We start from the raw sequence: 23478 nt of genomic DNA, 5'->3' as shown, positions 1-23478 counted from the left end.
TAATCCATGACAATCTCATGATGACTGTAAATCAAAAGTTCCTAGGTATGAAAAGCAGGGTATTTTTTTCCTTATTAGTTTTAATTATTGGGTGTTATTTGATGCATCTACTCTTTTTCAATATTTTATTGGGATTTGGGAAAATTTTAAAAATTATGTTTTGAAATATGTTCTTTTTATAAGCATTCACTCTATTTATTGATTTGATTTTACTATTATGATTTATATTTCTTAGTTTTTATTTGATGTTTTATGAGCAATAGTAATGTTTATTTTTCTATTGTTGCACTGCATACAGAGTCTGGCACACTGCATTTTCCAGTTTAGTTTTTATCTGCACATTTCTTTTTATATTTTATGGTCTCTTTATTCTACATTTGATGAGGGTCTACCTGTGTTCTTCATTTGTGACCTAGATGAGCTTTTTTGTTCTATTTTCCTAATGTGTTGGGGTATTGGTATTTTCGGTTTTGCAGTGTTGCTTTTTCAGAAATAGGGTTGTTACTGTTTGAGCGCTGGTAGTTAGTGATGTTTTCATAGGGGAGGTTTACTATTTTGTAATTTAGTTAACTCATGGCTTTCTGAGGGCCAAACCTACACCCAACATATATTACAAAAGGCCTAATATAATACGAGTTCCAATTGTCATTTACTTTTTTTTGCAGGGTTTTCTGGTTGGTACCACAGCAGTGCATATATATATATATATATATATTTTATTTATTTATTTATTTATTTCAGATTTTTATATACCGGCATTCGAGACAGCAGTCACATCGTGCTGGTTCACATAAAACAGGGGTGCATAGTAAACATAACTATAACAATGGTGTTGAAAAGGCAGTTACATATAACAGGGTGATAAGAACTTGGCTAAGAAGGAAGAGAAAGGAAAGGTTATTAAAATTCACACAGGTAAACGATAGAAGACAAGGATGACCATGGTGTCATCCTTGTCTTCTATCGTTCACCTAACGATATATATATATATATATATATATATATAATATACATGTTGAGATATTTTTGTCCATTTCCATGTAAAACCTTAATAATATAAATGCATAACTTAACTGTGTGTGGAGAGGTTGGGGCTGGGGGTATGGGTGTGCAAGGCTATAAGTTGCCTAATACCCTTACATCAGTCTAGCTCTGACTGCACTGGCTCCATGAAGGAGTGCAGGATTCCATCTGGAGATGTTCTGCTTTGGGCCAGGCTCTCCCCATCCTCACTCTTGGTCAGGATTAATTTTCTTTTCTTTTTCTTAAGCCCTGGAGGAAGCTGGCAGTATGGATCACTTCTGGTCCCCCTCTTCCCTGGTGGAGGTTGGCAGAGCAGAGCCTAGGGAACCATAAAAGCAGAATTCAGTGTAGCACACAGTCAATATAAATATGCTGGGGTGGACCCCTGACAAGTGGCAGCAAGCGGCTATCATGGAAAGGGAGGAGTCAGCCGGAAAGAAGTGCCTGTGCAGTGTTAGTGAGGCTTCTGTCAGAGGTGACTGGGCTTTGAAAGGGAAGTTGACTATGGAATCAGTGAGTCAAGGAAAGAGAGGGGTGCTGAGAAAGGGGTGAGACTGGGAGCGAGAGTAGGCTGCTGCCGGCTGAGGAAAGGGTGGCAACAAGCAAGAATTTGTACGTAAAGATGTGGAAGTGCTGGGGTAGGGGGCACTTGCTGAGTGAGCATGCGAGCAGCAGCAGCAGCACAACAGCAAATGTCTTTGTGTGTGTGAATGAGCCACTGGTTGGAAGTGCAGTTGTCTCATTAATTGGCAATTGGGTCAATATTTGAAAGAATGGCAAGCAAAATTAATTCCAGAGCAGGATATATATGAGAGATGTAACCAAACTTGTGGAGGGCCCCAACAAATTGCATGGATGGAAGGGGGACTGCAGTTCAGTTTGCTCACTCCTGGTCTAAGGTGTGCTGTAGTTGTTTAGAAAAATATGAAATTTGTTGGAGATTTTTTGCTTCAGTTCTGCCAAACTCCAGGTCACGCAATGTATCTTTCAAGGGTTGACGGTGTGGTTTTTGGAGCAGTTGAAATATTAGAGATGTGAATCATTTTTTGTGTTCGTGTCGTTCTTTGTTTTTCGGCCACTGCAGAAAATGTCGGGTTTTTTGCGATTCGGGTTTTTTTTCCGCGAAAAATCGTTTTTTGGGTTAATGCGCATATTCGGCAAAAACGAATATGTGCCGAAAATAAAACAAGGGCAGAGCAGGCCGACGCTACGGGAGGAGAAGGAGGAAGAGGAAGTGAAGCACATGTCTCGCGGGCCAGGGGAAAGCGGAGGCTGCTGTGGCTAATGAGAATCGAGGTGAGAAGAGACAATAAGAGTGCATGCGTGTATGGAAGAGGGAGAGAAGTGAATGAGTGTATATGTGTGCATGCATGTATGGGTGAGTGTGGAAAAGGGAGAGGGGAGGGCGCGAGATGGGTGGGGGGGGGGGGGGGGAGGCGCCATATCAACCCTCACCTCAGGCAGATTGCCTTGAGCCGCCTCTGATTACATCTTAATCTCCCACTGAAATGCTCTGGAGTCTCATTCATGCACTGCCAAGGGGCACAGAGTATGGAAGGAAACTTTAGGCCTCCTCTGGCTTTTTGACATCAAACTGTAATGCATTTTAGGACCCATTGTGCTGATTTCATATAGAGGAAGCAGGACTACAAATACCAAGGTGCAGTGCATTGAGATGTAAGTTCAAAAATCTGGAATGGTCAGAAGTTGGGTCACTTGTCAGCTCTGCTCTTGGAATACAAATCATCAACCCATAGGCCAACAGATTGGTCTCCCCTAAAAATGATGTACCAGTAGCTACTAAAGTGAAATGAGCTGAAATGACTTGGTAAAAGGTCTTGATAAAATAGTGCTGTTTTCAAGTCTGTATGCTACCAAATGCAGTGATGAGAGCAGCACAGAGCAGAGGCTAGGCCCATCACCATTGGCAGGCCATTTGGCCACCTGAAGCATGGTATAGTAGTTCGTAGATTTTTAGACACCTACTTCACTCACAGACTTCAGTTGAAACACAGGCTGCATCTGGTTGGATTTAGCCGTTCATCTGTCAGTATCTCAGCCATCTAGATGGGATCTGCAGAGTTAATTGATAGCACTACTATTTGTTTTAGGAAGGGAAGTATCTTTTTTCTTTACTGGGCTTTTAACTTTCACTCTACATGGATATTTAGAACTTGACACTTGTTGTGGTTGATTGGACTTGACTGTCCACTTGCTGATATTTCTTTTGACCTGACAGTGTTTCTTCAGATTAACATAGAAATGATGGCAGAAAAGGGCCAAATAATCCATCCAGTCTGCCCAGCAAGCTTATGCTTATGCCAGTAGCTGCCGCACCGTGCAGGTTACCCCCATGTCTATCAGTTTCCCAGACCGTAAAAGTCAGGGCCCTTGTTGGTTGATGTTTGAATCAAATTTTCCTTTACCCTTGCGGTGGGAGCAGAGAGCAATGTTGGAGTTGCATCAAAAATATCTGGCTTATTGGTTAAGGATAGTAACAGCCGCATCAGCAAGTTACTCCCATGCTTATTTGTTCCCCAGACCGTAAACGGTGAGGCCCTCGTTGGTTGCTGTCCGAATCCAATTCCCCCTTTCCCCCTGCCATTGAAGCAGAGAGCATTGATGGAGTTGCATCAAAAGTATGAAGGCTTATTGGTTAAGGGTAGTAACTGCAGCACCAGCAAGTTACCCCCATGCTTGTTTCCCCAGACCATAAAAGCCAGGGTCCTTGTTGATTGCAGTATGAATCCAATTCCCCTTCTTCCCCTGCCATTGAAGCAGAGAGCAATAATGGAGTTGCATCAACATCAACAGTATAAAGACTTATTGGTTAAAAGTTTTTCTATGTTGTATTTAACCTATAATATTTCATTGGCACATTGGCATATGAAGTACTAAGATTTTGTACCTTTAATTCTTTGATATCAAGTCTTTTTGCAGAAAAGAATCTAAAAAATATGAAGGATTATATGGACTGTAGGTGCTAAGGGACCTATGTTTACATAACCTTAATAGTGCCTTGTGCACTTAATTTCCATTGTGTTCTATACCATTCTTTTATTTATTTGTAGACCTTTTTCTACACATGGCCTCAAGGCGGATTACAAAACAAGTTTTAACTAACAGCTACAGTGCATCGGTCGAAGGTCATTTACAATCACAGTGCCATCATGAAATTTACAGTGAAGAGCGTTGAGAGGTCAGGGTGACAGTTCAGGTAGATAGGTCTCTTTGTCAGCAGTGAAGGACGCCTGGTCACTGTACTTCACGCAGGTTACTTGTTTAGATTCACAGCTGTGTGCAACATGCTCAGATCGACCGTAAAGCATCATTTTTAGTAAATAATTATGAATCAGAGAATAGCTCAGCTCTCTCCCAGAGACAGAACCCTACCAAAAAGGGAGCCATCTCCCTCAGACATCCTCTGGTTGGGTTCTCCTTACCCCTTCCCTGGCCTCCGCTCGTCCCACGCTGTGCGTGCATATCATGAGATGGCAAGAGCTGCCCCCAGACTCTTATTTCGCTCAATTGACTGCCCAAGTAACATAAGGATCCCAAACATTTTGAAAAACAAGAATATTTGTATGTTTACATGCCGTCGTTTTGCTGAGTTTGTATAGAAGGGAAACTTTCTTCTGTACCTCAGATAAATGAGGAATAGTAGGGGGTACCCCAATATTTAGCCAAAACACATTGAGCTGCAACAAAGCTATAATAATCCAGGCATTTAGTGGATGGTACACCATCATGGTCTCCGATGCATTCAATAATACCTGACAAGCATTATAACTCACATCCAAATGGCTCATCTGCCGTCATTTTGCCGAGTTTGTATAGAAGGGAAACTTTCTTCTGTACCTCAGATAAATGAGGAATAGTAGGGGGTACCCCAATATTTAGCCAAAACACATCGAGCTGCAACAAAGCTATAATAATCCAGGCATTTAGTGGATGGTACACCGTCATGGTCTCGGATACATTCAATAATACCTGGCACGCATTATAACTCACATCCGAATGGCTCATCTCTGATAACCATTTCAACACCTGCTGCCAAAACTGTTGAATATAGGGGCACGACCACCACATGTGACTATAAGACCCATCTTGTTGGCATCCCTTCCAACAGAACCCTGGATTTGGTCGAATATATTTTATGTAGATACATAGGACTGTAGTGCCATCGATATAACAACTTGTAACAGTTTTTCTTTTAATGAAGATGTTATCAATCCCCTTCCCAGTCCTTGGTAAATGGCTCGCCATCCCTCCGGGTCCAAATCAGGAGAGGGCTTTTTTATTTAAAAAAAGGAAAAAAAACCCTACATTTTTCTTAAACTGGCTAGTTCCCTTCTTAAAATGACACAGGCTAGCTGTGGGGCTGACCCAAGAAACTAAAGACCAGGAGGGGGAAGGAGCATATCCTCCCTTCCCCCGATTCTTTCATTTTCTGGCCCCTCCGGCCGATCGGTGCTACAGCGGGTTCATGTAATTTAAGGAGGCTAGCAAGATTGAGAAACACTGTGCTGGCTGGCTGGAGGTCAGGGCAGGCTGCCGAGGGCGGGCGCAACAGCTTCACTCCCACCACCCCTTCTTTTTGAATGTGGCCAGGTACAGAAGCATAAAACCTGAATCCCAACACGTGGTCAGGAAAAGTCCAGGAGTTATGGCTGTTGAAATGCTGACCAAACGGTTCTCCAGGGCTGGGAAAGGAAAATCATTTTCGGTTTGTGGGGCTGGGTAGACCCTTGCCCCTCTATTCTGAGATGCAGAATTTGGTGCTATAGCCCCAGGTACATTTCTGAGGTCCCTTTCTGAATCCTGAACGGCCAGTTTGGCATTAATCGAGTATTCCCAGGTTACAGATGTACGATAAAATACATAAGCAGAGCCTCATCTACTAGCATTTGGTCTGTTGCTGGCTACCCAGCTTTTAAAAAGCATTCCCTGTCTTTTATGTTTCCCTCTAGTATAGATGGGATCAGTCTCTGTATCTTTTCTGGTTGCTCAATAATTGTTTACCAACTGTAAGCAGAAGAATTTCTCACTGTTATCACCAATAGGCTTGCTTCACGGACTTGTGAAATATTTCCTTTTAACAGTTGTCAGTTTCCTGTTTGCAATTAACTTTCCATTGATACAGTACTCACCTCAAAGTAAATTGCATCTCCAAGAATATAGAGTCAATATTCAAAAGCTATTTAGATGGGTAGCTCACAAGTTATCTCTCATAAATGACTAATTCAACATATTCAGCCTCTTATCCGGTTAACTTATAGCCAGATAACTACTTAACCAGCTATAATTTAGCCATACGAAAAAGGGGCTTTTCAGAGCCATTCTAGGGAGGGGCTGAGATATCTGGTTAGTTACGCTGGATAAATTTAGACCCTTGTGGCCGTATAACTTTCTACTTAACCGGATATCTTCAAAGATATCCCCACCAGGCACCCCTCACTCCCAAAACAGCAACGATCCCTTCCCCCTGCCACAATGTTTGCACAGTTTTATGCAAAAAATCAAAACCCCTGGATTTACTGTCTCACCCCCAGACTTCCCCTCCCCCCACCAGTTGCCAAAATCGATCCCTGCAAGGAGTTAGGGGGTCTTACTCTCCTGCGCCAGTTTATTGTTTGACTGGGGGGGGGGGGGTAAATTCGGGGGTTCCAATTTTGTATGAAACCGGGCAATGGTTGTAGTGGGGGAGGAGGGATCGTTGCTGTTTTAGAGGTGAGAGGTGTTGGGCCCCGATAGGGCCATTTATGTATACGAGGTGGGTGGGAAGGGGAAGGCTGATAATCGGGCTATGGGCCCTTGGGTTGTTTTGGTTTTTTTTTACCTTGGGTGACAGTGTCAGTGCTACTTAACCGGATTGTCCTTGAAGCACATATATTCAAAAGGACGTTTATCCTGCTGAATATATAGGACAAGTTATCCTGCTAACTCTAGCCGGATAACTTGTCCGCTAAAAGGCCTACTGAATATTGGGTCCCACAGGTTTTAACCCTCAATAGATAACAAAAGTGCACTCAGAAACATAGCATTCATCCCTAAACAGTCTAAATAGCCTTAAGGATAAAAGGATTAAAGAGTTCTAGTAGCTGTACTGGCACTGGGAAAAAACTGAATCCTTTGTAGGTTGTGACACCTTCTATTAGATCAACACTAATGGGGGGGTTTTTTTTCACAAATGATGGAGCTACCACTGTCTGAAAGATGGCCCAGTACCTTCTCTCTACAGAAGGCTTTTCAAATGCAAATGCATTCTGAAAAATAATGATTCTCCGTAACTCCAAATCCAGCCGGATTTACGTGCGCAGGGCACTTGCACGCCGGCGCACCTATTTTGCATAGGCCGCCGGCGTGCGCATAGCCCCGGGACGCGCATAAGTCCCGGGGCTTCGTACAAGGGGCGGGAGGGGGTGTGTTCGAGGGGTGTGTCCGGGGTCAGGGGTGGTTCGGGGCGGGTCCGGGGGCGTGGCACCGGCCCGGGGGCGTGGCCGAGGCCTCCAGACCAGCCCCTGGGTCGGGTGATGGTGCGCCAGCAGCCCGCTGGCGCGCGCAGATTTACACCTGCCTCGGGTAGGCGTAAATCTGCCAACAAAGGTAGGGGGGGTTTAGATAGGGCCGGGGAGGGTGGGTTAGGTAGGGGAAGGGAGGGGAAGGTGAGGGGAGGCGGAAGGAAAGTTCCCTCTGTGGCCGCTCCGATTTCGGAGCGGCCACGGAGGGAACAGGCAGAGCGCGCCAGGCTCGGCGTGTGCAGGTTGCACAAATGTGCACCCCCTTGCGCGCGCCGACCCTGGATTTTATAAGATATGCGTGGCTACGCGCGTACCTTATAAAATCCAGCGTACTTTTGTTCGCGCATGGTGTTTTTGAAAATGTACCCCAAAGGATCTAGAAAAGGGAATAATGAGTGAGGTGCTAACACAAAATTATTCAAAGTTGTTAAATTTTGGGGTTTTCATGTCACTGTTGTTGGTGCCTCTTTTACTACCTTGGGGTCTTTATGCCTCTGTTTGTGTTTCTTTGCTCCTCTCACAGTGCTCTTTGCCCTTCTTTTGGTGCCTTGGGCTTTTCATGGCACTATTTGTGCTGCTTTGCTCCTCTTTTCATGACATTGTGTTTCTTTGCCTCTCTTTGCCTCTCTTATGGTGCCTTGGGGGGTCTTCATGCCACATTTGTTGGTGCCCTTTGCCCCTCTTTTGGTGCCTTGGGGTCTTCATGGCACAGTTTGTGCAGCTTTGACCCTCTCTTAGTGCCTTGGGGTGTTCCTGCTACTATTGGCGCTGATTTGCCCCCTTGGCTGTTCATTTATTTATTTTATTTATTTATTTTAAAAGATTTGTTGATCGCGCCCTCCAAGGTTTGGGGCAGTTTACAATAAAACGAACATAATAAAATATTGTTTATAGTACATCATTCACTTATAAAATAAAGTAAAAATCATTAGATAAAAAGACAAACAGGGTAGATAGGGAGCTACAAACATACATAATATAATAGGCTAAGTTGACGGACAACATGGTCAAACAGAGGTAAAATTATAAAAGGGCTTTGAAAGCTTGTTTAAATAAATAGTGCTTTATGGCTTTCTAAATTATTTTTTGTTGCTTAGAATTATGATGGAATTGCATATGGAGTTCCATATGATGGGGTCAGCGATGGAAAAGGCCCGATCTCTAGATATGTTAAGTCTCATGGCTTTAGAGCAGTGGTCCCCAACCCTGTCCTGGAGGCCCACCAGCCAGTCGGGTTTTCAGAATATCCACAATGAATATGCATGAGAGAAAATTTGCATGCACTGCCTCCATAACTTACAAATTTTCTCTCATTCATATTCATTGTGGATATCCTGAAAACCCGACTGGCTGGTGGGCCCCCAGGACAGGGTTGGGGACCACTGCTTTAGAGGAAGGGACTTGAAGAAGTTTTGAGATAGGAGAGTTTGTGAGGGAGTGTAAAGGTGAAGAATTGCAGATAGCCATGGATTGTTGTTGTTGCAAATGAGATTGCATAGAATAATTAAGATGTTGTATTGGATCCTCCAGGAAACTGGTAACCAATGTAGATTTAACAAGACAGGGGAAATATGATCATGCAGTTTGGTGTTAGTAAGAAGGCGTGCTGCAACATTTTGTGATAATTGAAGAGATTTAGTTGAGGATGATGGTAAACCAAGATATGGAGAGTTGTAGTAGTCGAGGCCAGTAAGGATTAGAGATTGCAGTATAGTTCGAAAAGCTGCAGGTTCAAAGAGAGGCTTAACATGTCTAAGAAGACACAGTTTATAAAAAGAAGATTTGACTACAGATTTAATATGAGCTCTCATATCAAGCTTAGAATCAAGGAAAATGCTAAGGTGGCGGGCAGTGAAGGAAATCTTGATGGGTGTATTGTTGATGGAGACAGAGCTAGGAATGTCAAATGGAGGGCTACCGAATATCATGATTTCAGTTTTAGAGATGTTTAAGGAGAGTTTGTTGTGGAGTAACCAGGACTTTACAGAACATAAGCATAAGGTGATGAACTGGAGGGTGGATTGCCAGGAATGCCAAGTAGGAAAATAGAATTGAATGTCGTCGGCGTATATGCGATAAGAAACTCCTAAAGTGGAGAGAAGCTGGCAGATAGGGGTAAGATAGATGTTAAATACAGCAGTGGAAAGAGCCAAACCTTGAGGTACACCAGTGTGGAGAGAAAACCAAGAGGAAGTAGCAGAGTTTAAATATATTTGCTGGAAGTGATTGTCTAAGTAGAATGTAAACCATGACATAACAGAGTCGGAGAGGCCAATGTTTTTAAGGCGAGAAAGTAGTATTTCGTGATTGATAGTGTCAAATGCAGCAGATAAATCAAGGAAGATAGACACATAGGAATTCCCGGAGTCACAATCTCAGTGAATTGTGACAGTGCTAGATAAGAGAAGGGTTTCAGTACTATGGTGTTTGTCAAGGTAGCTTGTAAGCTACTTCAATACTACTGATTCGATGATTTTTAAGAAGAAAGAAAGTGAGGAGATGGGCCGAAAGTTGTTATAGTCAGTTGAGGAGATAGATGGATTTTTTAAGATGGGAGTGTCAGCAGTGATTTTCAGGGAATCTGGCATGGTTCCAGTGGCTAGGGATAAGTTGGCAATTTGGGCGATGGGTAAACAATGTCATCTTTGACAAGTTTGAGTAGAACAGTTGAGCAGGGGGTAAAAGCGCAAGATGAGGTTTTCATTTTAGATATGATGTTAGAGATTTCAGTACTGGTGAAAAGGATGAAAGTGTCCCAGGAGAAACCAGAGTCAGTGTGAGGAACAGGTATGGTAGCAGCTGGGAATGAAATAGTTAGGATCTGTATTTTATGCTGAAAGTGATTGCTAAATGAGTCACATAATTCTTGTGGTGAGATAGCTTTGGGATATTTACATATGGTGGAAGGACAACAGGTGATAGATTTGACAGTGTAAATAGGATTTTAGGATTGTTGTTGGCAGCTTCAATACGTTTGAAATAAAATTTCTTTTTTTCCCCTGAGTTAACAGCAGCTCTGTAAATGGTGAGTTGTGCGTTGAACCGAGCAAGAGCATCTGGATTTCTATGTTTTTTTCCAACTGGAGTAATTTTTGTTTGTGTAAAATGAGAGCATGGATGAACCAAGAAGCAAATGAGAGTCGTTTTTGTGAAAAGGGTTTCAATAGTGCAAGCTTGCTATCGTTTTAATAAGAGCAGAGTTCCAGAAACAGATTGCGTCGTTCATATTGGTGTCAGAAAGAGCCGATAGTAGGGGAATTAATTCTTAAAAAAAGTCTCAGGATCAATATGTTTCCATTTATTGATCTTGATGGAAGAGGATTCAGAAGGGGAAATTGGAAAATTGAATGTATTAGTGGTATTGATTAAATAATGATTGAACCAAGGGATAGGGGAAATGACTAATTTGGAAGTGACAAGATTAAAGTAATGGGGGTTAAGGGAGAGTAGATCTAAGGTATGGCCAGTGTTTGAATGGGGGAATGTGCCATTTTATCTCACTCTTGGTGTCTTGGAGTGCAGTTCCCACTAATGCTAATGTCTGCCTGCAAGTTTCCTTAAACTTGGATAGAAACCACCCAATGTTAGAATCCAAACAGGATGCAGTTTCCCCCACTGATTTTAATGAAAACAATTGAAACAACATAACAAAATAAATGAATGAACATGGAAACTGAAATGAATAAACAAATGAAAAAATGACAACTGAACCGCAAATTTTGCTGGGCACATCCCTAATAAATACCTTTGAGTTTTTGACTGTTTTCCAAGAAAAAAAAATCTCTTAGTAGGGTTGATTCTGCCCAAATGCCATGATCCTACCAACTGAATTTAAACAAGTCTTCCAGCGGCAACCTAAGGGATTGATAAAGTTAAAAATAATAAAATCTTGTATTTTTACAGCTCTGTCTCGCCTCTTTTGTTCAGTGGAATGTGAAGTGGTCTTATGGTGATAGTCCACTGCAATGATGTATGAGAGGCTCAGGCTGATTCTTTTAAGAGCTATGACATCAGATAATAAATAGGTCACTGACTAATGATGTCCTTTCAGAAAAGAGCCCTTCTTTTATTATTTATTATTAAATTTATAGACCACATTTCACACCTCAAATCAGGGGCACCTTGAAGTCATCCTGAAAGTCCTAATCCACAGAGGCAGAAAATGTGAAAAAAAACAAAACGTGATATTTGAACAGCATACCAAACAGATATAACTGGGAAATGAAAGATTAATTGTCCATACAAAGGTCACCTAACAGTTTTGTGCTTGCAAAGTGAATTTCAATACCAGAGACACAGGCCTGGTTTAAAAGAATTCTAGAATCTTGACATCTATGACCTTACGGTGTCCACTGCAATTCACAGGCAGAAGCAGATACTTTTGCAGCAGGTTATATGTAACTATATGAGAGATAAAATAGGATGTTTAGGAGCTTCTGACTAGCTAGTTCAGTTGATACCATGCCTCAAGCACTTCGACAACATTGTTTCTGTATGAAAGGAACTCTGATTCAAATCTGAACCACCCCACCCTCTAGTAATTGCCCGTGCTACAGAATGCACAAGAAAGGGCCTTGCTTGAGATGAATTCCTATGGTTTTGGTTGGTTATCTGAAAAGAAACTATTAAATCATAGTCATCTTCCAGAAACCAGCAAGTACAATTACCAGTTAGAGTCTTTATTGTAACATGGGCTCCTCTAGCTCGTACTGTGTGTACTGTGCTTGCCAACTTGTTCCTCCAAAGCCTGGATACTTACAGGCACAGTTTAGGTGTGCGGTTGAAAAGCTTGAAAACAAGGAGAAGCAAAGTACTTGGATTCTTATAATCCTGCCCCAGTACTAAAACAAATACTGTGGATAAATATGCCAGAATGTTTACAGGATAAAACACGAATGATGGGTGCTGAGTATTAAAAATTACTGGGAATGTCTGCCTGGGGATGCTACTCTGGCAAATGATCTATACCACCACATCAGGATGTTCTTCAGTCAATCCAGATTTCCATATTAGCTAAACTTTAGATTTCAGTGTATCCTGTGTGCAGAATTGTGTATATCTTCTTATTCAATCCTTTATATTGTCCGCAATAGACTACTGTAATGCCTTATAAATTGGGCTACCTGACTGCCAGTTACAGGCTGTACGGCTGTTATTAAATGCTGCCTCAGGACTAGTTTCTGGCTGTTCTCTGAGCGACCATCTCTCTCCAATATTACAATCTTCCAATACAGCAAAGGATTCATTTTAAAATCATGTGCTGCATGATGAAGGTCCGCTATGCTTGAGAAATTTACTTAGGTGGCATTTGCCTTCTTGTTCTTTAAGACCATCTAATTCTCACCTTCAGACTGTCCCAAGTATTAAGGGAGTTTGATTGAAAGAAACTGTAACCAAGCTTTTTCTCAAATTGCTCCTGTCTATGGAATAAGCTTCCCCACACTTCACCCCAATTGCAGGATGACGTCGCTTTCCAGAAGATTATTGAAGACCCATCTGTTTCAGGAGGCCAATTAATTATTTGACAGCAGTACTGACATTTTAGAATTGCTGACCCCGTATAGCAACTTCTTATGTTCTTATGATTATGTGTTTGAAAATGTTTGATTATGTGTTTGATTATGTGTTTGTAATATGTTTTTAAAAGAATTCATGTATTTTGTGATTCACCTAGAATGGAGGTCCAGCAATAAGCAGAATACAAATGATCAAATAACATAAATAAATAAAGTGGAGTGTGTGGTAAGGTGATTAGGTACGGAGAGCAGAAGTAGAGAGAAAGAGTGCAGATGGTGTTGGGCTGGGGGTGGGGTGGGTGGAAATGATGGTTAGAGGCTCTGGGAGTAGAGCTGCCATCTCAACCCAGGCCGCCCAAACAACCTAATCAAGTCAGTATTTGGCCCATTGTATGCATGGATTTGTAGTTCTACCTGTCCCATCAATTTCCTTACAAAAATCAGAAGTACAAGTCTATGCTTGCAACAGGGCAAAACCAGAACTGCTTTGACCTGGGGGGAAGTGGCAGCCCTTTCTGAGATGAAATGATGGTTAGAGGGAGAGGCGTGGGGAGGGAGAGGGTATGGATAGATGGTGAGAGCTGGATGGAACGATGGCTTGCAGGAGAAAAGGATGCATAAAGTGTAGGGAGAAGAATGGACAGATGTATGGGGTGGAGGAAAAGACATTTGCAGTAATTTATCAGTAAATGTTTATGAACAAATCAAGAGAGCAGGAAAATGTTAAAGCAATGAAAAAAAAAATGTTAAGCAAATTATAATCAATCACTTTACAAACTCTCTCACTGGTCATCAAAGAACACATAAAGGATGTTACTCATTTGTCAATTTACATTGCAAAGCATAAAAGCCCCAAGAAAGACCCACAAGAGATCATTAAGCACACTGAGTGTCAATGGACAATATATGTCAGTTAACAAAAGACTTAAGTAGCACATGAACTTGATACATTTCACCAACACTAAATAGTAGGTTTCAAGGGAAGAGCAGCAGCAAACAAATTCAATGAAAATAAGCAACGTATTCCATATAGAGAGAATGGATAATTCCTTATATATTAAAGATATGTCTTAACTAAATTCAATCTTGTGGTCAGGTCAAGGCTTCTGAAGTAAATCTTTCTTTCAGCAGTCACAAAATGAAAAGACTGCAGTCATTCAGTCTTTAGCAGGGTGCTGTAGGCCAGGGAAGTGTACTGGACTGTGCAGACTCGTTAATGGAGAAGAGAGGAAGCTCAGAACAGAAATCAGCAGGTAAAGCCCCAGGGAAATGCTTGTAGATAATAAAGGTTGAGTTCCAAGATGACTACAAGCTGATGGTCCCTAGGGCAGAGTTCTGGAGAGTGGGTGGTCCACAATGCCTACCTGCCTGGGGGAGGGGGGTGATTAATAAGAGCCAGATGGATTTAATAGGATTCTCCTTATAAAAAGAGGTCCTGCTGGTGTGGCTCAGATGACACGTGCTGTGTCCTCTTATAAGAAAGAGGAAGGTCCCCAGTTTGATTCTTGTCTGGAGTCTTCTGCTCTCTGAATCAAACAAAGCTAAAGGATCCTTTTTCTTTTTTTAAGTAAGTCTCTTTCATGACTTCCAACCCTAAACTACAAGATAAGCAACTGAAAGTACTCCCTGCCTTCCAGTAGATCAAGCTTACCAACCACACTTCCATGGGATCTGTGAGCAGACTCCACTTGATGCCTGGTATCCCCAGTCAACCAGAAATCCTGCTCCAAAGGGAAGGAAAGGAAAATCCCTGTATTTTGGAATGCTGAATTTAATCACAGGCCATTCCAGACAGGAATCTTCTCTGCTCTAAACAAAAAGATATGCTTAGCGTCCTGGTGCCAAACTCCAAGACTTCAAGGAAACCCCTTGGGAGTTGCAACTCTAGCCCGGAGGAGCAGGGAAGGAGAGGTACAAAATGCGCGTTCACCTGTTTTTGTTGGATGCAAATAGACTATCTTTGCTTTGAATCTTTGCAACATTTCTACCTTTAAAGTGCAAGCCACTGGACACACCCAAATGATGTGTGGGGCCGCATTTGCACAGACAAGATACAGTGTTCGCCCTTTAACCAGCCCCTGATCCAATGGAGGTCCAATTCAACATGTTTTTGACCTAGTGGAATAAAAGAACCCACGTGCCTGTGTTTAGGATGTAAACCGAACACTAGCTAGATTTGTTTATAATGTTAAAAGTTGGATTCTGCAGCATGTTTCCCATTTAACAGCCAGTGGTATTAATGAATCTGTTTCCATTGACTCTTTTGAGCTAACTGGTAGAAAGCTATTTTGTTTTAATAAAACTACTTAAAAGTACTGAAATCTCCTGCTAGACTACTGGTCAAGCACACTGGTCACGTGGGCCTATTACAAGAGGGTTCTGATTTGATTTCTTTGAAAGCCAATCATGCCCTTCGCTTCAGAAGAAAATGAATGAGCCAAAAAGCTGCAGATAATCTGCCTTTGATACACAATACACTACACTCAAGGAAAATAAAAGATGCCGGGTGGTTAGCTATACAATTAATGCTTACTTCCAGGAAGAGGGACAGCTTCGCTTTATTTTTTTGTTTTATAATACCGAAGTTCGTTAGGTGATAGAAACACGGCTTTGAGCAGATGTTGTATTGTGGCGGAGCGGTATATAAGAAATAAATGAAAAATGAACAGCTGTGAACAACAGAACATCAATGGCACTTGCTTGTTTCACTTTTCTTCCTTTCTGTGGCCTAAATATCTGGATCTATTGCCGCAATAGGTGATTAAAAGGTTCCAACATGCAGAATGCTCCCTGTAAGGCTCTCTGCCAGTGGTAGGCAGTATCCATTTCCTGTGGACACCAATCTGCTCGAGTTTTCAGGATATCCCTAACGAATATGCATGAGACAGATATGCTTGCACATTGCTTCAATTGTATGCAAATCTGTTCCATGCATACTCATTAGGGATGTCCTCAACACCTGCGTGGATTGCTGTCCATGGGGACTGGAGGTTGCCCATCTCTGCTCTCTCCTATAAGGTGTTTTTTGATGAGTTGCAGCCCACCCACCACCTTTGGGCTCCCTGCGGCACTTCTCCATCGCCATGGGAACAGAAGAGAAGAAAAAATAAACATCTGAAACTGAAAAAGGAAAAAAAAAAACAGAACTGCAATGTGAGGGAGAAACCAGATCGGAAGCCCCGCCCCCCCCGACGTCACCAGGGGCAGCTCCGACCGTTGAAAGGCGCCCTGCCACCAGGTGCTAAGCGCCGTGCGTCGCGCGACAAAGGGGCCCTCCCCTTTGTGCACCCCTTAGTGCAACCTGTAGTGAAAATGCCAGTTAATATCTTTGCTATTGAATATCTCTCCTTTGTTTTAATATAGTGCCTGTTATCCCTTTTTGCTCAATTGTTAAAAATCTTGCATTCTGAGCTTTGTAAACCGTTATGATGGCTTTACCGAATGATGGTATATAAAACTCATTAAATAAATAAATAAATAAATACATACATACATACATACATACATACATACATTGGAAATCAGCCCCGTCATGATATACCGGTATGCCTTTATAATGACACCTCCTCACAACACATATATATGTTGCTTGCCTTCATTGACTAAGTCCTTTGTATTTTCTGGGAAAAAAAAAACTTCATTCTTAGGAGATAGGAAGATGATTGGACCATGAGCAATAATTTATGTTGCTGGGGCTGGGAAATGAAACTGTGGCAAGTTAAACAAGGTTGAGGTTTGACTGCCCGTCGCTTACTCAAAATCCAGGGCCAGATTTAGGGGCATGTGACTGGTGCAGAAACTATAGTAGGGTTGCCTGTTCAAAGGGGCACTGTTGCAGCCCTCTGGGAAGATCACTCCTCCTTCCCCCTCATTCTATAGATCTCGGGGGGGGGGGGGATGGAGCCTTCTCCCCTCCCGGTCACATAGTGCACCATCCCTTCCACAGGCACATGGCAAAACCAGAGCTAAGGCCGTCCCTGAAAAAAGCACAGATACGTGCACTTTCTAAATAAATCAAGGTTTCAATTAAGTTTTACATGTATTCGCAAGAGTTGATATCAACGTATTTTTCCCATTTAAACCAGCTGGAAACCAGTTTCCAAACCCATTGACTAATAAAGCTGAGTACCCTGTACTTTTCAAATGTATTTGGAAATGGAATCCAAACCAGTCCTAGATCCTGCAAAACCAGTGTGAAATACATTTAAACAAAACTTAAAGAAAGAACACATGGCACACACACACATACATTTTTCATCTTGTTTGCAACCTTCTTCTCTCCCTTACCTTGCTCCGGATCTGTCCCGAGGTGGACACCTTTCTGATGAGCTTGTGGGAGTTTTCTTCCTGCTCCCCCTCACTGTCTGAAGACTCATCTCCTCCTACTCCCTCTGGCTGGGCCAGTCTGTCTGAGTCTAGGGAGTATACTGACTCTCTGGACTTCCTCGCAAACAGGTCTCCTGGTGACAACTTTTCGGCCATCTTCAGCAGCAAGTCAAGGGTCAAACGGCGCAGCAAAGAGTGAAAAGGAGGTCCAAGATCTTCTCCTCCTGGATAATCTCATACAGCCCTTCAAGAGAAACCCACAAAATGAATGAACTAATGCACATCATTTCACTTCTCTTAATATTTGTACTTCAGTTCGAAAATGCATTATCAAACAAAGCCACTTCATTTTGTGGGACGTACACCATCTCCTTCATTCCCTAATTTTATGCATTTACAGGATCACGTCTAGGGAAGTTGAATAATTTATGCCCAGATCATAGACGCTTGCTCCCAGTGATCTCCTGGGAGAATTGACTTTTTTGGAAGTCTCATATCCCACCAGTGTATTCCATCAGAGCAGAATGCCCTGTCACAGGATGGGTTCAGCAGTGCTGGATCTCATTTTCAAGATAAATATACTGAATATTCACCATACATTTGGAGTAAGAATCTGGTTAGTTTGCATGATCTGGTTAGCCTGTAAAGCAGACCTGGTTGTGGCTCTGGAGGACCTCAGCTGTCCACACCTGTTATTATACATGAAACTCCTGTTGTAGTGAATGATAGGATTGTGCAGTGCCCAGGAAAAACTTCTCTTTCATTTTCCATTTTGCTGCTAATGTTATTTTTTATTTAGTTGTCATTTCTATATTTTAGCATGTGCTAAAATGAGAAATCAGAATAAAAATGTGCTATGTTGCATTAGATTAGAAATTACATAAAACAAAACAGATATCATTGGAGATTTCAGTGCCATTTTAAAATGACTGCACATCCCTTGTGAATTTCTCTCATGTCACAATGTATAATCTCTGGATGGCACCGGCAAGGTTAATGGACTCATCATTATAAGCAGCTTCTTGTATTTTTGTCCCCTTCTAGTTATAAATCATGTCTCTAATGCAGTAAAGTTTTTCCATAAAAGAAGAACATATAAGCATAAGAAATGCCATGCAGGGTTAGAGCAAGGTCAAGTGAGTCCAGGATCCTGTCTCCAACAGCGGCCAGTTCACATCAAAGTAACCAACAAATCCAAAAAGAAGATCTATTTCTTTTTACTAACTCCCAGGAATACCAATAGTTTTCTTTAGTCTACCTGGCCATTAATGTTTTATGGACTTTTCCTCCAGAAACTTGTCCAAACCTCTTTTAACATTAGGACAGCCAATATTTTTTACTCCCTAGAACAGCTGCCAGCAGGTTTTTATGCCGCTTCTATTTTAGGCTCTTATCAGTGAAAGAAAACAAATTTTTTTAGTGCAGAAGTCAAAGCACCTGAAAAGATGAATCAGGCTGAGCAGAAATTGAGAAAATTCACCGGCACAAAAAATACGCCGCTAGCTGTTCTTGGACGTACGAGCTGTGGAGCAAAAAACTGTTGGGGATTCCAGAAGTGGACCCTTGAGCCGAGGGAGCGTTGGCACAGCCTGCAGGGAGAAGCCTTGCAGGTCCCCACTGTTGGATGGCGGAGCTGGCTGAAGCAGAGGCCCAGCTGGAGCTTCACCACTACCAGCCCACTATCACATACATACACGTATGCTCTCAAACCCACAGGCTCCCTCTCACACACACACCACACACACTCAACTCCACAGGCTCCCTCACACACACAAACACACACACACTCTCAACACAGAGGCTCCTTCTTTTTTGTTTTTTAATTTTTGCATTTTCAGATATATTACAATATCATATATCAAAAGAATAGAGATTATACAGTACATCTCTTAAGCATCAAAATAAACACATCTTCACTTATCAAATCTCTGATTGTCTAAGGTAATTGGGTGCTCCCATATTACACAATTTGATATAAGAATTTATCATCTCATAAGATACCTCCACCCTATTTTTATCTCAGCTACACACCTCAGACCTTCCTTCTAGAAGCCCCTTAATTGTACTGGCTCTAGAAATACATATTTTTCTTCTTGAAATTTTACTAGGCATTTACATACAGACCTTAATATCATACTAGCCCCACGATTTATTACTTCTGGTCTCATAAGAACTTCTTCCTGCGTTCTTGTGTAGAGCGGACTATGTCTGGGTAAATTCAAACTTGTTGTCCATGATATTGAACCATCCTATTTCTAAAGAAGTATTTCAACACCAGGTTCCTATCATATTCAAAAGCAAATGAAACTAACAATGTTCCCCTTGTTGATATTTCTGTTTGTATCGACATCTTAAGCATCTCAGTAACATTCATCGACTGTTGATCCTGCAATTCTATTCCTGAGGGAATCATTGATTTCCTAGATATGAAAAATGCTTTGGTAACCACTGGAGTCATTTCCTTTGGAATTCTAAGGCATTCCAACATGTAGATTTTAAATATATCCACCGCTGGCATTTTCTTCACTACTGGAAAATTAACAACCCGAAGGTTCAAATATCGAAGGGAGTTTTTGATGCTTTCAAATTTTTTCTCTGCTATGCTGTCCGATTTAATTAAATTTATTTGAATATTTTCCATTGATGTTATTTTTTCTTCTACTTTCTCTATTTTTTCCTGATGTTGATTCACAATCCTTTCTATGTTTAACCCTTTTTTACTTGTCTCCAGAAACGCCTGAGTTAGTGTGGACATCGCAGATTCTATAGAGACTAAGGCATTCCATAGCGAAACTAGAGTCACAATCGGAGGTTTTTGCAAAGAAAACACAGTACCTAGGATTAAAGTTAGCGGTTCATGAGGTGTGCTACCTTCCTCTTTGTTTCGTGCTGGTGCAGCTATTGGGGGCCTGGGTATGGATGTGGTTCCTCTTATCGGAGTTCTCCCATCCCCCTCGTTCGCTCCCTCTCCTGGGGACGCCGTCTCCCTCCTCTTCATCCTCAGGGATCGCGTTGGGTCGTCCAATTCAACCTCAGTCTGATCTCAAGGCAGGGATGGCGCCTCTGGAGCCCCCGGGCTTAAAGAGATCATCTGGGTCATCGAGAGAGAGAGCCGAGCTCCTGGTTCTCTCCTGCAGCGACCCTCGCTTCCAGCGTCTTCAGGGTGGGTTCGAAGAAGCTCTCTATTTTGGTTTGCTGGATGCTTTCCTCTTTTACAGGTAAAATGTTCTTCAATTACGCTATGTGTATGGCATCCTGCAAACAACCAAGTTCACCAGGTAATTCAAAAAGGTAATTCAAACACAGAGAGAGCTCCTTTGGTACGTCTTATGAGTCGGCCATCTTGGCTCTGGCCAGAGGCTCCTTCTCACACCCACATATTCTCAACACCATAGGCTCCTCTCTCAGAAACACACATTGGTTCTAATTCTCACAGGCTCCCACCCGCACATACATACTCTCTCTCACATACACTCTCAGTCACACACACACATATGCTCTCAACCTCACAGGTTCCCTCTCATACACCCACATGCTGACACACACACACATTCCTACAGGCTTCCTCACACATGCACACACATGCTCTAACTCTCATAGGCTCCCTCACACATACATACACACACACACACACACACACACATTCACTCTCAGATCCTCTCACTCACACACATACATTCACACAGGCTCTCACCCTGGGCATCCCCCTCTCTTCTGGGCTGCCTCTTTAGCTGCCATGGGATGGGGTCCATGGTGGCCTGTTGGGCCTTTTCTTCAGATGCCTCAGGATGGGTTATGTGCTGGCCTGTCAGGAATTTTCTTTGGCTGTTGTGAGATGGGATCCACAGGGGCCCCACTTGGTTTCTCCGTTTTTTCTCAGCTTGACAGTTGCTGAAGAAGACTCGTGGCACTGAAAAGGAGACTGGGGGCACGGGCCCCATGGGCCCAGGTTTAACTACACTCCTGCTCATGACTGATTTTCTGACGAGTCAAATACCTTCTGAAAATCCAAATACACTATATCAATCAGTTCACTTTTATGTACTGTATATGTTTACTAGCAACTGTACCCATTCTACGCCCGGGCGGTGAGCCTTTTTATTGGCACATCTGCTCTTGTTTTGAGTAGAATTTCCCTAGAAATTCACTCTAAGAGTGTCCCTTCCACATACACACACCCTCATACAGGCTCCCTCACTCTCTGGCACACACACACATCCCCTCATATAGGCTCCCTCTCTGAAACCCACACTCAAGCATCCAGTGCACTCCCCCTCTTACCAGCCAAGCTGTCTCTCGCACTCCCCCACACCCCCTCTCCTCTCTCACACACACATTCTCTCTCACCGGCATCCCCCTCCCCTCATATAGGCTCCCTCTCTCTGAAACCCACACTCAAGCATCCCCCCACCCACCCCTCTCTTACCTCCCATGCTCTCTCACACCCTCCCCACCCCCTCTCACCAACCATGCTCTCTGTCACCCCCTCTCTCACACACACATTCTCTCTCACCGGCATTCCCCCCCCCCCCATGTTTTTATTGGAACATATGCTCTTGTATAAGCATCCCCCGCACTCCCCCCACTTACCAACCAAGCTTGTCTCTCGCACTCCCCCCACACCCCCTCTCCTCTCTCACACACACATTCTCTCTCACCGGCATCCCCCTCCCCTCATATAGGCTCCCTCTCTCTGAAACCCACACTCAAGCATCCCCCCACCCACCCTCTCTTACCTCCCATGCTCTCTCACACCCTCCCCACCCCCCTCTCACCAACCATGCTCTCTGTCACCCCCTCTCTCACACACACATTCTCTCTCACCGGCATTCCCCCCCCCCCATGTTTTTATTGGAACATATGCTCTTGTATAAGCATCCCCCGCACTCCCCCTCTTACCAACCAAGCTTGTCTCTCGCACTCCCCCCCACACCCCCTCTCCTCTCTCACACACACATTCTCTCTCACCGGCATCCCCCTCCCCTCATATAGGCTCCCTCTCTCTGAAACCCACACTCAAGCATCCCCCCACCCACCCTCTCTTACCTCCCATGCTCTCTCTCACACCCTCCGCACCCCCCCCCCACCAACCATGCTCTGTCACCCCCCCCCCCCCACACACACACACACACACATTCTCTCTCACCGGCAGCCCCCCCCATGCTCTCTCACACCCTCCTGCTCTCTCTCACCCCCCCCCCCCCCTCCGCGACACACATTCTCTCTCACCGGCATGCCGCGGGACCCGTGCCGTTCGCAGCGAAGATGAAGGCCTGGCGCGGCGTTTGCGGCGAAGATGAAGGCCTGGCACACCGTTCGCGGCACACGGGGGCCTTCCATTTTCGCCTTGAGCAGAAAATAGCAGCGGAGACCCCAGCATGCCACGAAGATGAAGGCCCGGGTGTGCCGATCGCGGCACACAGGGGCCTTCCCTTTTCGCCGCAAATGGCACGCCGGGCCTTCATCCTCGCCATGAACGGAGCGTGTGCCGCGGGCCACGCTCCGTTCACGGCATGCCGGGGTCTCCTCTGCCCTATTCTGCCTGTCCCACGATGGCCGCTGTCCTTCGTACCTCTGGTGTGTTTGAGCCTCCAAGGTAGCCAGAGAGCCACCTGCGCCATCTATCGGCGGGCTGGGGAACAATGCGCGAGCACTGTCGGACACACTACCAAGCCCGATATATTATGGATTACACCTTCAAAAAAATCTACAAGATTGATAAGGCAAGACATCTCTTTGCTAAAACCATATTAATTTTTAACCCATTAAGCCATGTCTATACATATAGCCAATGATTTTGTTTTTAAGAATAGCTTCTCCTGTTTTGTACAACACAAATGTGAGGCTCATTAGTTTATAGTTTTACAGATCACCCTTGGAGTACTTTATAAAAATTGGCATTACATTGACCTTCCTTCTTGTGATTGTTTTAAATGATAGGTTAAAAGTTATGAGTAACAGGTTTGCAATGTCATGTCTGAATTCTTTTTGAGTGGTTGCCATTCAGTCCTGGTGATTTGTTATTTCTTAGTTTGTCAATCTGATCTATTACATCTTCCATTATCATAGAGATTTATTTTAACTGCTCAGAA

At 43.3% G+C, this 23478-nt stretch overlaps 1 protein-coding gene across 4 annotated transcripts in view; it reads right to left on the bottom strand.

Annotated features, from left to right (window-relative positions):
• LOC115094425 (diacylglycerol kinase delta-like) overlaps positions 1-23478 on the bottom strand; it is a 305506-nt gene that overhangs the window by 251092 nt on the left and 30936 nt on the right. For all 4 annotated transcript variants that reach the window (XM_029607468.1, XM_029607470.1, XM_029607467.1 and 1 more), the window contains exon 2: positions 17348-17630. In XM_029607468.1, the coding sequence (XP_029463328.1) occupies positions 17348-17542 (195 nt within the window). In that variant the 5' untranslated portion in view covers positions 17543-17630. The remainder of the gene's footprint in view (positions 1-17347; positions 17631-23478) is intronic.

This window comes from Rhinatrema bivittatum, chromosome 6, assembly GCF_901001135.1.
Source record: "Rhinatrema bivittatum chromosome 6, aRhiBiv1.1, whole genome shotgun sequence".
In the NCBI taxonomy this organism is placed as follows: Eukaryota; Metazoa; Chordata; class Amphibia; order Gymnophiona; family Rhinatrematidae; genus Rhinatrema; species Rhinatrema bivittatum.
This window is presented reverse-complemented; position numbering and strand designations above follow the sequence as displayed.